The 15,522-nt window shown below is 43.9% G+C and overlaps 1 protein-coding gene across 1 annotated transcript in view; it reads right to left on the bottom strand.

The window, feature by feature from the left end:
* Positions 1–222: 222 nt before the first annotated feature.
* The window catches only part of LOC122921854 (protein delta homolog 1-like), a 36,431-nt gene continuing 21,131 nt past the window's right edge, over positions 223–15,522 (bottom strand). The window contains exon 6 of the mRNA XM_044272136.1: positions 223–1,011. Coding sequence (XP_044128071.1) covers positions 294–1,011 — 718 coding nt within the window. The 3' untranslated portion in view covers positions 223–293. The remainder of the gene's footprint in view (positions 1,012–15,522) is intronic.

Genomic DNA, 15,522 nt, shown 5'->3' with positions numbered 1-15,522 from the left:
CATCATGATAGATAATCGTTTTGGCCAGAATGATTGATTTTCCGCTTAAAACTTTGACATGATCGCCAGCTAAAATGGTAAAATTTCAGCCAGCATTTATCTTGTGCATATGGGCAGCTTTAGACTTTGATTCAACAAGGGTTCACGTGGCAAAAAAACCCCCAAAAAACAACATTCTTTTTCTGAGCCGTCACCCTTGCTCAGAAGATATGGTATGCAAGAAACACTGGAATAGGTTGCGATGACTCAACCGAGAGGTGGTCTAAACTTTGACCCCCTTTAAACCTATTGCTTTAAATAGTGGTGTAATTCCTGTTATAGTTAGCAATTTTAACCTTTTCAGGAAAAATTATTTTGACATCATTGCCCTCTTCTCTGTTGGATTTCATGTAGAAATCCTTTTTCTTACGGATAAGGTGGCTGTACTTGGCATTGGCCAACCAGGTCTCGCACTTTGAGAAGAAAACAATACCGGTCGTGATCAGGACAATGAGGCAAGTTAGAAGACCCAGGACAATGAAGCAAATGATCTGACTCCTGCTGAGGAACGCGTCCATATTGTGGACTGTCTCCTTCATTGTGATCTTCAAGACTTCGTGCCCTTGGTGTGGAAAAATCTTGTGGTGGGACTGAAAATGATAACGATTGACCACTGCATGGACCTTCTTATTTGTATTCAGTACATCACATGTAGCGCCTGTGTATTCAGGTAGACATGCGCATTGAAATCCTCTGATCTTCTCATGACAGGTTCCACCATGGGCACAGGGATTACTGCTACACAATGATGTGACTTCCTTGCAAGACTGACCCCTGAACCCTCCTGGACACTTGCACTCAAATCCTGTGTCAACATTAGTGCAATTACCACCATTTGCACAAGGGTTTGGGTAGCAGCCATCTTTCTTTACTTCACAGTTATTGCCTTCAAAGCCTAAAGGACACTGACAAGAAGCTTGAGAAGCAAAGCCATTGTTGTCTACGCAGGTCCCTCCGTTCTTGCAAGGAGACCTGTAGAAAAATATAAAATCACACATGGAAAGTCAGTCAATGAATCTGAAAAACTGTCAGAAGAAGGGACAGGCTAAAACTTCATGGTTCTACCACAGTACACATTTTTTCCAACATGGATTGGACCTCAAAAACAGATGTCAGAATTATGAATTAAAACACTAATATACTGCCCCTTATCTTAGAAGACTACTTTAATAAGCACCCCCACATAATAGAACATAACTACTATAATACTATTACTATGTACAAGAATATAACTACTATAATACTACTACTATGTACAAGAATATAACTACTATAATACTATTACTATGTACAAGAATATAACTACTATAATACTGCCTCCTATGTACAAGAATATAACTACTATAATACTGCCTCCTATGTACAAGAATATAACTACTATAATACTGCTCCTATGTACAAGAATATAACTACTGTAATACTGTTCTTATGTACAAGAATATAACTACTATAATACTGCTCCTATGTACAAGAATATAACTACTATAATACTACTCCTATGTACAAGAATATAACTACTATAATACTACTCCTATGTACAAGAATATAACTACTATAATACTGCTCCTATGTACAAGAATATAACTACTATAATACTACTCCTATGTACAAGAATATAACTACTATAATACTGCTCCTATGTACAAGAATATAACTACTATAATACTGCTCCTATGTACAAGAATATAACTACTATAATACTGCTCCTATGTACAAGAATATAACTACTATAATACTGCCTCCCATGTACAAGAATATAACTACTATAATACTGCCTCCTATGTACAAGAATATAACTACTATAATACTGCCTCCTATGTACAAGAATATAACTACTATAATACTGCCTCCTATGTACAGGAATATAACTACTATAATACTGCTCCTATGTACAAGAATATAACTACTATAATACTGCCACCTATGTACAAGAATATAACTACTATAATACTGCCTCCTATGTACAAGAATATAACTACTATAATACTGCCTCCTATGTACAGGAATATAACTACTATAATACTGCTCCTATGTACAAGAATATAACTACTATAATACTGCCACCTATGTACAAGAATATAACTACTATAATACTGCCTCCTATGTACAAGAATATAACTACTATAATACTGCCTCCTATGTACAAGAATATAACTACTATAATACTGCTCCTATGTACAGGAATATAACTACTATAATTCTGCTCCTATGTACAAGAATATAACTACTATAATACTGCCTCCTATGTACAAGAATATAACTACTATAATACTGCCTCCTATGTACAAGAATATAACTACTATAATACTGCCCCTATGTACAAGAATATAACTACTATAATACTGCTCATATGTACAAGAATATAACTACTATAATACTGCTCCTATGTACAAGAATATAACTACTATAATAATGTCTCCTATGTACAAGAATATAACTACTATAATACTGCTCCTATGTACAAGAATATAACTACTATAATACTGCTCCTATGTACAAGAATAGAACTACTATAATACTGCTCCTATGTACAAGAATATAACTACTATAATACTACTACTATGTACAAGAATATAACTACTATAATACTACTACTATGTACAAGAATATAACTACTATAATACTATTACTATGTACAAGAATATAACTACTATAATACTGCCTCCTATGTACAAGAATATAACTACTATAATACTGCCTCCTATGTACAAGAATATAACTACTATAATACTGCTCCTATGTACAAGAATATAACTACTATAATACTACTCCTATGTACAAGAATATAACTACTATAATACTACTCCTATGTACAAGAATATAACTACTATAATACTGCTCCTATGTACAAGAATATAACTACTATAATACTACTCCTATGTACAAGAATATAACTACTATAATACTGCTCCTATGTACAAGAATATAACTACTATAATACTGCTCCTATGTACAAGAATATAACTACTATAATACTGCTCCTATGTACAAGAATATAACTACTATAATACTGCCTCCCATGTACAAGAATATAACTACTATAATACTGCCTCCTATGTACAGGAATATAACTACTATAATACTGCCTCCTATGTACAAGAATATAACTACTATAATACTGCTCCTATGTACAGGAATATAACTACTATAATTCTGCTCCTATGTACAAGAATATAACTACTATAATACTGCCTCCTATGTACAAGAATATAACTACTATAATACTGCCTCCTATGTACAAGAATATAACTACTATAATACTGCCCCTATGTACAAGAATATAACTACTATAATACTGCTCATATGTACAAGAATATAACTACTATAATACTGCTCCTATGTACAAGAATATAACTACTATAATAATGTCTCCTATGTACAAGAATATAACTACTATAATACTGCTCCTATGTACAAGAATAGAACTACTATAATACTGCTCCTATGTACAAGAATAGAACTACTATAATACTGCTCCTATGTACAAGAATATAACTACTATAATACTGCTCCTATGTACAAGAATATAACTACTATAATACTGCCTCCTATGTACAAGAATATAACTACTATAATACTGCTCCTATGTACAAGAATATAACTACTATAATACTGCTCCTATGTACAAGAATATAACTACTATAATAATGTCTCCTATGTACAAGAATATAACTACTATAATACTGCTCCTATGTACAAGAATATAACTACTATAATACTGCTCCTATGTACAAGAATATAACTACTATAATAATGTCTCCTATGTACAAGAATATAACTACTATAATACTGCTCCTATGTTCTGGTTCTGACAAAGCTGCCAGATTGATTTGATGTACTGCTCCAAATTAATTAAGATACGTGCACGGAGAGATCAGACAGACAACTCACTACATGGAGTTAATCAGTATCTCTGGTTTATTTCTGAAAACAACATGGGTTTCATGAGAGGAGGGAGTGGGAGGGGGGTGAAAGATAAAGTATATATTTTCTATTGGCTATGAACTCTCTACTTTTCTGTAACCTTGACGGCCAGAGGAAATTCCTTCTCCCTCCCCCCCTTGTTCCTGGGTGAAACCGTTACTTCTTTCTTTGTAGCTGCTTGCTTGAGCTGAACGGAAACCACAAAGAAACACATGATAAAAACACAAAGTAAGATTCTAGTTTATAGGTGTTGGCTGAATGCCTGGCCACCATCTTAGCTCAACAAGCAAGTATCCATTTTGTATCAATAGTCCATAACAGTCCCCCCTTGGAGACTTGATTGTAGACTTTCCCTTCGCCTAGCGAATCCCCTGGGCATACCATTCGTATCCTCTTCACCCGCAGTGGCGACAACCTACCCCTTATAGGTAGGCTCCCGGTTGCTCGGACTTGTGGTAATACCCTGGCATTCATCTCACCCTATCTCAGCCAGGCATCATTGTGAGGAGGGGGAGCTGTGTTGAACGATGTTTCCTTCTGTCCTTCCTCATCGTAGAGGAGCATAATAGTTCGTTCATCAGTTTTCTTCATTCTTTGAAAAGCGGGTCACACAAATAAGAACGAGCTTAATCACTACATATATCACCAGTATTATTAGGGCTACCTGCAATATTACCTGGACAATTCCCATGAGCCAACCCCCAATACCTTTGAACCAGTTATTGGGGTTAAGGGAAGAGAAGGTATCAGACCACCATGTATCTTTACCAGCTTTATGCGCGTCCAGCCATTTATCTCTTAAATCCGCCATTTTCTCTATACCCACCTTAACTTGCAAATTACCCTGCGGGTCTATGTAATGGCAACAAGAGGGTCCCACAACCTGGCACATACCTCCATCTTTAGCTGTAACATAATCTAGAACTAATGTGTGTTGGTTGGTGACAATGATTAACTGGTTTTGCACAATGTTTGAGGTATTCATAAGTCTCATCTCTTCCCATATTTGGTCATCCAGGTCTGTTGCTACTACCAGATGATCCCACATCTGCGCTATCATGGGATATATGAAGATGGAACTAACAATTTTGTTGGTAATGCTCATCTCTACTACATGTGGCTTGCCATTTGGTCTGGGTGTGTTATCTTTGGCCCTATGATACAAGGTGTGTTTAGGTACTGCATTTATGCCAATTTCAGAGTGTGGTACTATAAAGGTGGCAGGAGTAAGCCTGGCGATGGTGCACAGTCCTGTGACATTCTGGGATAACCATTTGTACACTTTGTGTCCACAAACTAAGTATATATCTTCTGGAACTGCTACTGCTGTGCCATTGAATAATCGGGTAATTAGTTTGGCTAATTGTGTCCCTTTCGCCAGCTCATATCCTTTTAACTGACTTTCGGTGTCGTTAGCTAATATACCTGTCAGGAGATCCTGTACAGTACGGTTGTTACAGGGCAGATCCTTTCCGTTCTCAGCATCCACACCAATACACTGCACGTGGCTGTCTGTTTTTGAATCATTGCAACCTGAGTGTATGTGTGGACTAAATGTCATACCTTTGGTTTGTACTTGGAGACAATAACAGTGTGTCCAGCTAGGAAAACATGTGACATTAGCCCAGTGTCCCATTCATTACCCAGTGGCGTGAACACTGCAGATATGCCCACTGTCAAAGTCATGATCAGTATGTGAATCCTCATGGCTTATTGTTCCAGGGTCGTCGGGACAGCCTTTACTCTTTTACAATGTGAGGCATGGATCCAGGTAAGCCTCCCTTCGAGTTTCACAGAGGTCGGGGTAGTCAGCAACACCTGGTACGGCCCCTCGTATCGTGGTTCGAGGGTGTTTCTAACGTGTTTCTTGACCAGCACCCACTCTCCAGGTTTGAGAGTGTGTATTCCCTCTAGGGAGTCAGGATCTGGAATGGAAGAGAAAACTTGTGCACATATGTTAGACAATTGTTTACTATGGGCAATCACATATTTAGCAACAGATTCATAATGCATTTGCAATTGCTGTGGGAAGTACTGTCCCATCCTAGGCCGTGTCCTAAACAAAATTTGGTGTGGAGGCCTAGGGGTGTGTCTAACTGAAAATAGTGCTATTGGCAGGCATTGTACCCAACTGAGCCCTGTCTCCCCAGTCATTTTCAGCATCTTGGACTTCAGTACCCCGTTCAGTCGTTTGACTTTGTCGCCGCTTTGGGGTCTGTAGGGTGTGTGATAGGTTAAGTGTGACCCTACCATCTTCCAGACTTCTTGGGTTAATCTAGCAGTGAATGCTGGGCCCTGATCACTCTCAATGACCTCAGGTACTCCGAACCTACAGACAAGCTCCTGCATCAGTTTTTTTGCAGTAGTGGTTGCTGTCTGGTTTCGGACGGGGTAGGCTTCTGGCCACCCAGAGAACAAGTCTATCACTACTAGCACATATTGAAACCCTTGGCACATTGGCATCTGGATGTGGTCAATTTGAATCCGTTGGAACGGGTACTGGGCTTTGGGGAGACATTTGGTTGGTGTAGGCTCAGGTCTTCCCGGGTTGCACTGCGCACAGATGAGGCAAGACTGAGTATGCCTCACCAGGACAGGGGTTATCCCTGGGGCCATTGTCTATTAGTTCTTTCATGATGGTCTTAGATTGGTGGGTGGGCCCATGAGCTATTGAAGCTATCAGAGGATAGAGAGCTTTGGGCAGAGATGCTCTCCTTCCTTGGGTCCACAGTCCAGATTCTTTCTCTTCTTGGGCTGACTCTTTTAGCCAATCCAATTTTTCTTGTGGCGTGTACCTGTTTCTGTATTTGTTTCAGGAGGTCCCATGTGATTTCTTCTTGTCCCAGGTCTTCCTGTGTTATCATAATCTGGTCTGACTGGACTCTTTCCTCTTTCACTGCTGCTTCCTATGCTGCTTGATCAGCTAGGGCTTTTCCTCTGGCTTCAGAGGTGTCAGCTCGAGTGTGCCTGTAGATCAATAAAATCTTCAGATTCTCCAGTATACTCCCCCCTTGGAAGAGGAAGGAGTGCAGCAGGATTGAGGATGTGGCACCTCTGAATGGTGACATTATCTGGCAGAAGCAAACTACACTGAAGCCGGAGGTGGCGCTGTGCAGTGAGGTGTTCAGGTTGAGTCTGCTGGAGGATGGCAGAAATGTCATGGGGAGCCAGAATAGTGAGGGGATGACCCAGCACAACGTCAGATGTGACGTTTAGAAGAGAGCTGGCAGCATGGATAGCGCTGACACAGGAAGGGGCTTCTCTGGCTACTGGGTCCAGTCTCTTTGTATGGTAGGACTTTGGGGTCCTTCAGGGTCACAGTGACTGGTGGGACACTGAGGTATCCAATATCCTGGGGTCCTCTGGCCCAGAGAGTATTGGGGATGAGGTGCAAAATGGTTTGCAGCGAATCCCCTTGCTCATATAAATCAGTGCAGAATTTTATTGTCACACATTCGGCAGCCGTGGCTGTCACATAATTTGAGTGAAAACCACAAAGACCAAGAAGCGAGACAGTTTCTTATCAGACTAACACAGCAGAAACTAACATTTCTGTGAAAAGAAAAAAGGTGGGGGTCAACTGATCCCCCGCAGCTGTCCTGCAGTGTGATGAAATGATCTGCTATTTTAGCTTTTGTCCATTTCTGTAGTTGTTCTATAAAGAATTCTCCAGACTCATGATCCCGGGGGTCAAAATTAGCACCTTTAAGTTCAGGGATGTGGATTTGATCCATTATCAGTGAGGAGTATTCACCTGTCTTGTTTTCCACTATACTTTGCAGGTCCGACCATGTGCACCCATAGGTTTGATGCACTTGGGACAGTTTCCTGAAAAAGGGCATGGGATGGGTCTCAGGGTCAGGCAGTAAATTCACTATGGTGAATAACTGTTGTGGGGTGAAAGACACATATTTTGGTGGTCCCTGTGGCCGGTTAAGTGCTAGGGCTTCTTTCAGTGTCTCAAGGTTTCCCTGCTCAATTTTCTGTAAGTTCTTTTGTAACTCTGTAATCCGACCCTGCAGTATTTGATCTTGTGAACGTCGTGATGGGCGCACGGTCATGGGTACAGTCCACTGTGGTGCCAGGGGTAAAGTTGGCGGATCCCCGTAGTCTGTCGGGGTACCCCGCGAAGGAGTCTGCATATTACCCGGTGCATTTTGTATGCCCATTGTGGATTCTGCAGCACCGTCTGCATCCCCCTGTTCTGCTTCATCAGGTTGCCCCCCTACCATTATAGGAGTAAGGGTGGCAGGTGAGTGGGGTAGCATGAATGTACCGTCCGGGTTTATCATCGGGTACAAGGTAGTAGGAAGGGGCAAGGGTGACATAGGAGTGACGGGGGGGGGTCCGGACCGAATGATATTAAAGGTCCGTTCATGGGCGTTGCCTGGGGACAAGATGGCGCTGTAGCTAACACGGGAAGTGATGGGACGTGCCGGGGAGTAGTTACCAAGGTGTGGTTTTGTGGGTGGGGAACCCCACAGGGAAGGCACGTATCACGGGAGGAGGGATTCTGTTGACCACATGTTTTGCAGGTCCACCCACCTGCTTTCTTCCCGGCGCCATTATAGGGTGGTGGCAATTCATGTATCAATGCAACACCAGGCTTACAGAAATATCTCTGTCTTTTCTCATCAAAATTTAGTTCCCCCCCGGTCTGTTCAAATTCTTTACTACAGTCCAACCACACACGGACCATGTCTGTCAATTAATCATCTTCTAACTTCCCTCTCTTCTCGTTTAACAACACTTGCCAGGTAGCACTACATAGGATGCCTCCTTTACAGACACCTTTAACTCTTCTCCAACTTACTTAATCCTTTTATGAGGATGCCTCCTTTACAGACACCTTTAACTCTTCTCCAACTTACTTAATCCTTTTATGAAACGTTTGCCTCTCCTGTCCGCCACGTACTGTTCAGGTGAACAGTAACCCTTCGGGACACTTTCCTCATTTCCCATTATCTCTCGTACCTACTGAAGCCGCCTAAAGACCTCTGCATAGAGTAATCACTGGACGTGAAGACCTTTGAGTTCCGGTCAGCACACTCTGGGCTACCGCGAACCGCTCTCCACCCATCTGTGATCGTCCCCTTTATGGAGATTTGAGTCAGACACCGGGCTGAACTCCGATACAGGAACACAGGAGAACTCCGTGTCTCAGTCAATGATACTTGTCAACAGGGTCTTCACAACTTATAGGCACAACACAGTACATCAAGACTTTAAGAAAACATATGGGGTTCTTACTTTCATGCCCTCGAGGACGTCCCAGACTGCTTCCGCACCCCTCCCTCAGACGAACACCAAGAGGCTACACCAGGGGACACTTTATAGGCAAGATGACTCAATTTTCCTACCTCATATCACGGGTTGCGATCCCGGTGTCCGTTAGTGCGCCTCTCCTCGTCTGGTCTCTGGGGGTACGGGAACAGAGGGTCCAATCCTCGAGCCCCACGTTGGGTGCCAAAATTGTTCTGGTTCTGACAAAGCTGCCAGATTGATTTGATGTACTGCTCCAAATTAATTAAGATACGTGCACGGAGAGATCAGACAGACAACTCACTACATGGAGTTAATCAGTATCTCTGGTTTATTTCTGAAAACAACATGGGTTTCATGAGAGGAGGGAGTGGGAGGGGGGTGAAAGATAAAGTATATATTTTCTATTGGCTATGAACTCTCTACTTTTCTGTAACCTTGACGGCCAGAGGAAATTCCTTCTCCCTCCCCCCCTTGTTCCTGGGTGAAACCGTTACTTCTTTCTTTGTAGCTGCTTGCTTGAGCTGAACGGAAACCACAAAGAAACACATGATAAAAACACAAAGTAAGATTCTAGTTTATAGGTGTTGGCTGAATGCCTGGCCACCATCTTAGCTCAACAAGCAAGTATCCATTTTGTATCAATAGTCCATAACACCTATATACAAGAATATAACTACTATAATACTGCCCCTATGTACAAGAATATAACTACAATAATACTGCCTTCTATGTACAAGAATATAACTACTATAATACTGCTCCTATGTACAAGAATATAACTACTATAATACTGCTCCTATGTACAAGAATATAACTACTATAATACTGCTCCTATGTACAAGAATATAACTACTATAATACTGCTCCTATGTATAAGAATATAACTACTATAATACTGCTCCTATGTACAAGAATATAACTACTATAATACTGCTCCTATGAACAAGAATATAACTACTATAATACTGCTCCTATGTATAAGAATATAACTACTATAATACTGCTCCTATGTACAAGAATATAACTACTATAATACTGCTCCTATGTACAAGAATATAACTACTATAATACTGCTCCTATGTACAAGAATATAACTACTATAATACTGCTCCTATGTACAAGAATATAACTACTATAATACTGCTCCTATGTACAAGAATATAACTACTATAATACTGCCTCCTATGTACAAGAATATAACTACTATAATACTGCCTCCTATGTACAAGAATATAACTACTATAATACTGCTCCTATGTACAAGAATATAACTACTATAATACTGCTCCTATGTACAAGAATATAACTACTATAATACTGCTCCTATGTACAAGAATATAACTACTATAATACTGCCTCCTATGTACAAGAATATAACTACTATAATACTGCTCCTATGTACAAGAATATACCTACTATGGGGGGGCGGAGTTTGGCCGCTGAGCTGCATGGCTGCCGGTGACTGAGCTCCTCATCCTATCCGGCACAAACCCCCTTTTATAGCACCTTTTAGAAGCTTGAAATGGGCAAAGTGGAGAGAGATCGCCCCAGGGAACCTGCTGACCCACCTGTGAGCCGCTCCAAACAGCCTGACATGGAGAAATTCCTGAGGAAAGCTGCCAAGGGCACCGCTGCTGGGACACCTAAGATGGCGCCGGCTCCTTCTATTCATTCCGATCCGGATGAATTTTCGGAAGCGGGAAGTATTTCGGATGCTTCCGAATATAAAAATCGCAAGCGGGGAACGAATCTTTCAAAAGCGATCCTTCGCGAAATTTTGGACTCTGCGCTAGCTCCCCTGAAGCAGGACTTGACTGAAATAAAGACCGATCTCCGATCCATCGGCCAGAGAGTCGCTGCACTGGAAAACTCGCAAGACGCGATTATTCGCTTTGGTGAGGAAACATGCTCCACCCTCGGATCGCATAAAGATCTTCTTAACGATGCCCTCCTGCGAATTGAAGATCAGGAAAATCGCAGCCGTAGACGTAATATTCGCATCCGCGGCCTCCCTGAAATATTCGCATCGGAAGTTCTTGAAAAAATCGCGAAAGAAATATTCGCGAATCTTTTAACTCCAGAAAGAGCAGCAAATATTGTCATTGAACGCATACATCGCGCTCTTCGCCCCAAGCCAAAGGCTTCAGACCCTCCGAGAGATGTTGTCTGCGGTATCCTCAGTTTTGTGGACACTGCGGCTCTATTGAAAGCCAGTAGAGAGGCGGACCGCCTGGAATATGAAGGCTCGCAGCTGCAGTTCTTTCAGGACTTGGCACCTTCCACGTTGGCAAAGAGACGTATTTTGCGTCCGCTTCTTGAAGTTCTTAAATCTTCCGGGACCCAGTTCCGCTGGCTGTACCCCTTTGGCTTGGCCGTCGTCAAAAACGGACGGCAGATCACCATACGCACGCCTCAGGACCTATCCGGGGCCTGGGTCCCACTGGGTATTGCTCCAATTGAAATTCCGTCCTGGATGCCAGCAGACCAGGGGGATCCTATACCCTCGCCTCCGACTGCAGACACCTGGTCCCTTGTGCCTGCCGGGAAGAAATCCCGACCCAGTCAGAGTCCCCAGGCCTCCGCTGCTGCGGGTCGCTCTCCTCATCGCTGATTCTTCTCTGCTACGTTGGCTACCATTTTCGCCGTTCACAGTTCAGGTGTTCTCCTGAAGTGGACCTCCGGAAGTTACGGTTTTCTCCTGTTATATTGTTCAGGACATGCATAGGAGCCGTCTAGCCTTTTGACATGGCCTTTCTAGGTGTATCCAGGCCTTTGTTCACCTCCCTGAGGACTTCATCTTCCTGAATGTTATCTACCTCTCCCCTCCCACCCCCTCTGCACAGGGGATTTGTTTGCCGTTGTTTCCCTCATTGACTTCCTTGTTACCTGATGGCCTTTTCATGGCCTCTCCCAGCTCTACGAGACCCCCCGCCTGATGGATCCCGGCACCAGGCCGTGATGAGAAAGGATCCTCTGATTCCCAGGCGCTCCGTGGAGCTCTTAGTTCTGCATTCTGTGATTATGATTTACTGTTTGCATTATTGTCTCCCTTCTTTTGCCCTCATGTGTTTCCCCTTCTGTGTCCTCTTATCCCATCCTAATGTTCTTACTTGGTTCGCTCAGATTATGATTGCTTTGTGCTTTCCTGCTGACTTAACATGGCTTCTCTTATAGTTTCCTCCCTTAATGTCCGGGGCCTGAACGAGCCGTGCAAAAGATCCCAGGTGATTTCCTTACTACAAAAAGACAAAGTCTCAATAGCCTTTTTTCAAGAAACACATTTCCGGGCAGGTAAGATTCCCAATCTTCCTTCCAAAAAGTTCACTCAGTGGTTCCACAGTGCGCAGGCCTCCGCTAGCCGGGGTGTCAGTATTGCCATTCACAAGCAGGTACCCTTTGCGGTTACAGCCTCCTCCTCGGATCCTGATGGCCGGTACTTATTTGTGAAGGGCTCTATAGCGGGCACACCGGTTACACTGGCCAATATTTACGCGCCAAATAGGGGACAGGTTGCATGGCTGGTTCAGGCCCTCGCTGCGCTGGCTGCATTCAAACAGGGTATGGTAATTCTGGGGGGAGATTTTAATGTGACCCTAGACCCACTTCTGGATTCCTCCTCGGGGAAATCGGCTATCACTCACGTACGTCTTAGACGCCTGAAGGTGGCTCTGCGTAAACTAGGTGTTATTGATACCTGGCGTACCCTGAACCCCACGGGTCGTGACTACTCGTTCTACTCCCATGCCAAGTCCTCACACCACAGATTAGACTATGTCTTTCTCTCCTCTGAGCATGTCAAACAAATTGTAAACACCCGAATAGGCAACATCACGTTGTCGGACCACGCCCCTGTCTTTCTGACAGTTTCGCTGTCCACTCTCCCTACACGGGAATGGAACTGGCGTCTCAATGAGACCATCATCCAGGATCAGGTGTCATCGGGGAAAGTAGCCACCTCCCTCCAGGAGTTCTTCAGTACTAACACCGCAGGTCCCTCCCCTCCCTCCCCCGCTGTAATCTGGGAAACCCACAAGGCCGTGATCCGTGGAGAGCTTATCGCTCTCGGCTCCCATCTTAAAAAACAAAGAGCCCAGGCCATGTCCACCCTCCTATCCCGTATCGCCACCCTCGAGCTCAGCCATAAGCAATCCCAAGCGTTAAGCCTTGCGGAGGAGCTTTCTGTCGCGCGATCTCAATTAAAAGATATGTTGAACGTTACTTCAGCTAAATTACTCCTTCGTGCGCGCTTCAAATCCTACGCACATGGCGACAGAGGGAACAGACTTATGGCGGCGCTAACTAAACAACAATTTTCTGACTCCTTCATTCCGGCGATCAAAGATGCGGCGGGCAATCACCTTAAGTCTACCCCTGATATAGCCAAAGCATTTTGTGCCTTCTACGAAGACCTTTACAACCTCCCGCCCCCTCCTGGGTCATCTCCCTGCTCCGTCGCGGAGGCCTCGAATAAATTCCTCTCCTCCCTTCAGCTTCCCTCTATATCCCCGGATCAGTCCTCCCAACTATTAGCTCCCATCTCTGGCCCGGAAGTCCTGAAAGTCCTAGCCACTATCCCCTCCGGTCGCAGTCCCGGCCCTGACGGTTTCACCATCTCTTATTATAAAACTTTTAAATCTGTCCTAGCCCCTCAATTTAGCTCCCTATGTAATTATCTCCTGGGTGGTGGCCACCTCCCTGCCCAGTCACTCACAGCCCACATCACCATTATCCATAAGGAGAATAAAGACCCGTTGCAATGTGGCAGTTACCGCCCTATCTCCCTACTAAACACGGACATTAAATGGTGGGCTAAGATCCTGGCTCAACGGATTCAAAAAGTTCTCCCGGATGTTATTCACAAAGAACAAGTTGGCTTTGTCTCTGGCAGACAGGGTAATGAGAATACTGTTCGCCTCCTTCATCTCATGAACTGGGCACGGTCTACCTCTACTCCGCTAGCTCTGCTGAGCACTGATGCAGAGAAAGCTTTTGACAGAGTGAGCTGGCAGTATATGTCACTGGCTCTGTCGAAATTTGGCTTTCCTGACCAACTCATTTCCGCTATCCTCTCTCTGTACTCTGCCCCCTCTGCCAGGGTCAAAGTCAACGGCACTCTTTCACCCGCCTTTGCCATTACTAATGGCACTAGGCAGGGTTGCCCTCTCTCCCCCTCGCTTTTTGTGATAGTCATGGAAACTCTCCTGTGCAAAATCAGGCAAGATCCCGATATTGAAGGTCTTCAGAGAGCCTCCCACACTCACCTCACGGCGGCTTTTGCAGACGACCTCCTTATTATGACCACGAACCCTGAGACATCCTTCCCCCGGCTACACTCTATATTTGAAGAATTCGGTTGGGTCTCCAATTTCAAGATCAACTATAGCAAATCCCTTGCCTTGAATGTTACATGTAAACCCGCTCTTGTTGCGTCGCTTAAACGCTCCACCCCCTTCACTTGGGCCGCTCGGGACATCACATTTTTGGGGATTCACATCTCTGCGAATCTGAATGACCTTTACAGCCTTAATTACACCCCTATGCTCAACTCAATTAAATCCCATCTACAGTCGGTAAAACTTCCCTTCATCTCCTGGATAGGCAGGAAGAATTATCTCAAGACCTTCATTGTCCCCAAACTCCTATACCTGCTGCAGACGTTGCCCATATGGCTCCCGCGCTCGTACTTTACAGAGTTGCGTAGGAGATTCTCCCTTTTCCTCTGGTCGAACAAACCATCTAGGATAGCTTACTCCACATTGACGAGGGAAAAGAGGTTTGGTGGCTTCGGCCTTCCCGATGTCCACCTGTATTACACTGCCACGCACCTAAATAGGTGCTTCTCTCTTCTTTCCCGAAGCCCCCCCAAATCTATGCACAGCTTTAGAGCGAGGCCTCGCTACATACAAAGATTATCTCGTCCTGTGGGGGGTCCGTAGCTGTACGCCCTCACATTCCTTTGCCTCCCCCATTTGGAAGGGCATGCTCGTTGAATGGGCTAAACTCTATAGATCTAAAGATCTGAGATTCCCGAATCCTCGCCTCCCTCTGCACTTATTGCAAAACTTAGTTCATCCCGAGACCACTGCCCCTTCAGGTGTTTGGTATCAGTTGTCTAACCACACGCTACAGGAGGTTGTATCTGCGAGTGGGGACTTGGCATGGGACACGATTCGGGCCTTGCCTGAGGTTCGAAAGCAATCCTTCTTGGCTCTTGCTGCCTTTCGCAAGGATACTGCGATTTTGAAACTCCCTCCCTTCTGCACGGAAGAACCCACCTGGCTGGAAAAGAAACTA

The sequence above is a fragment of the Bufo gargarizans genome, chromosome 11 (genome assembly GCF_014858855.1).
Source record: "Bufo gargarizans isolate SCDJY-AF-19 chromosome 11, ASM1485885v1, whole genome shotgun sequence".
Classification (NCBI taxonomy): domain Eukaryota; kingdom Metazoa; phylum Chordata; class Amphibia; order Anura; family Bufonidae; genus Bufo; species Bufo gargarizans.
Note: the sequence above shows the minus strand (reverse complement) of the source record. Positions and strands in the feature narration are given on the sequence as shown.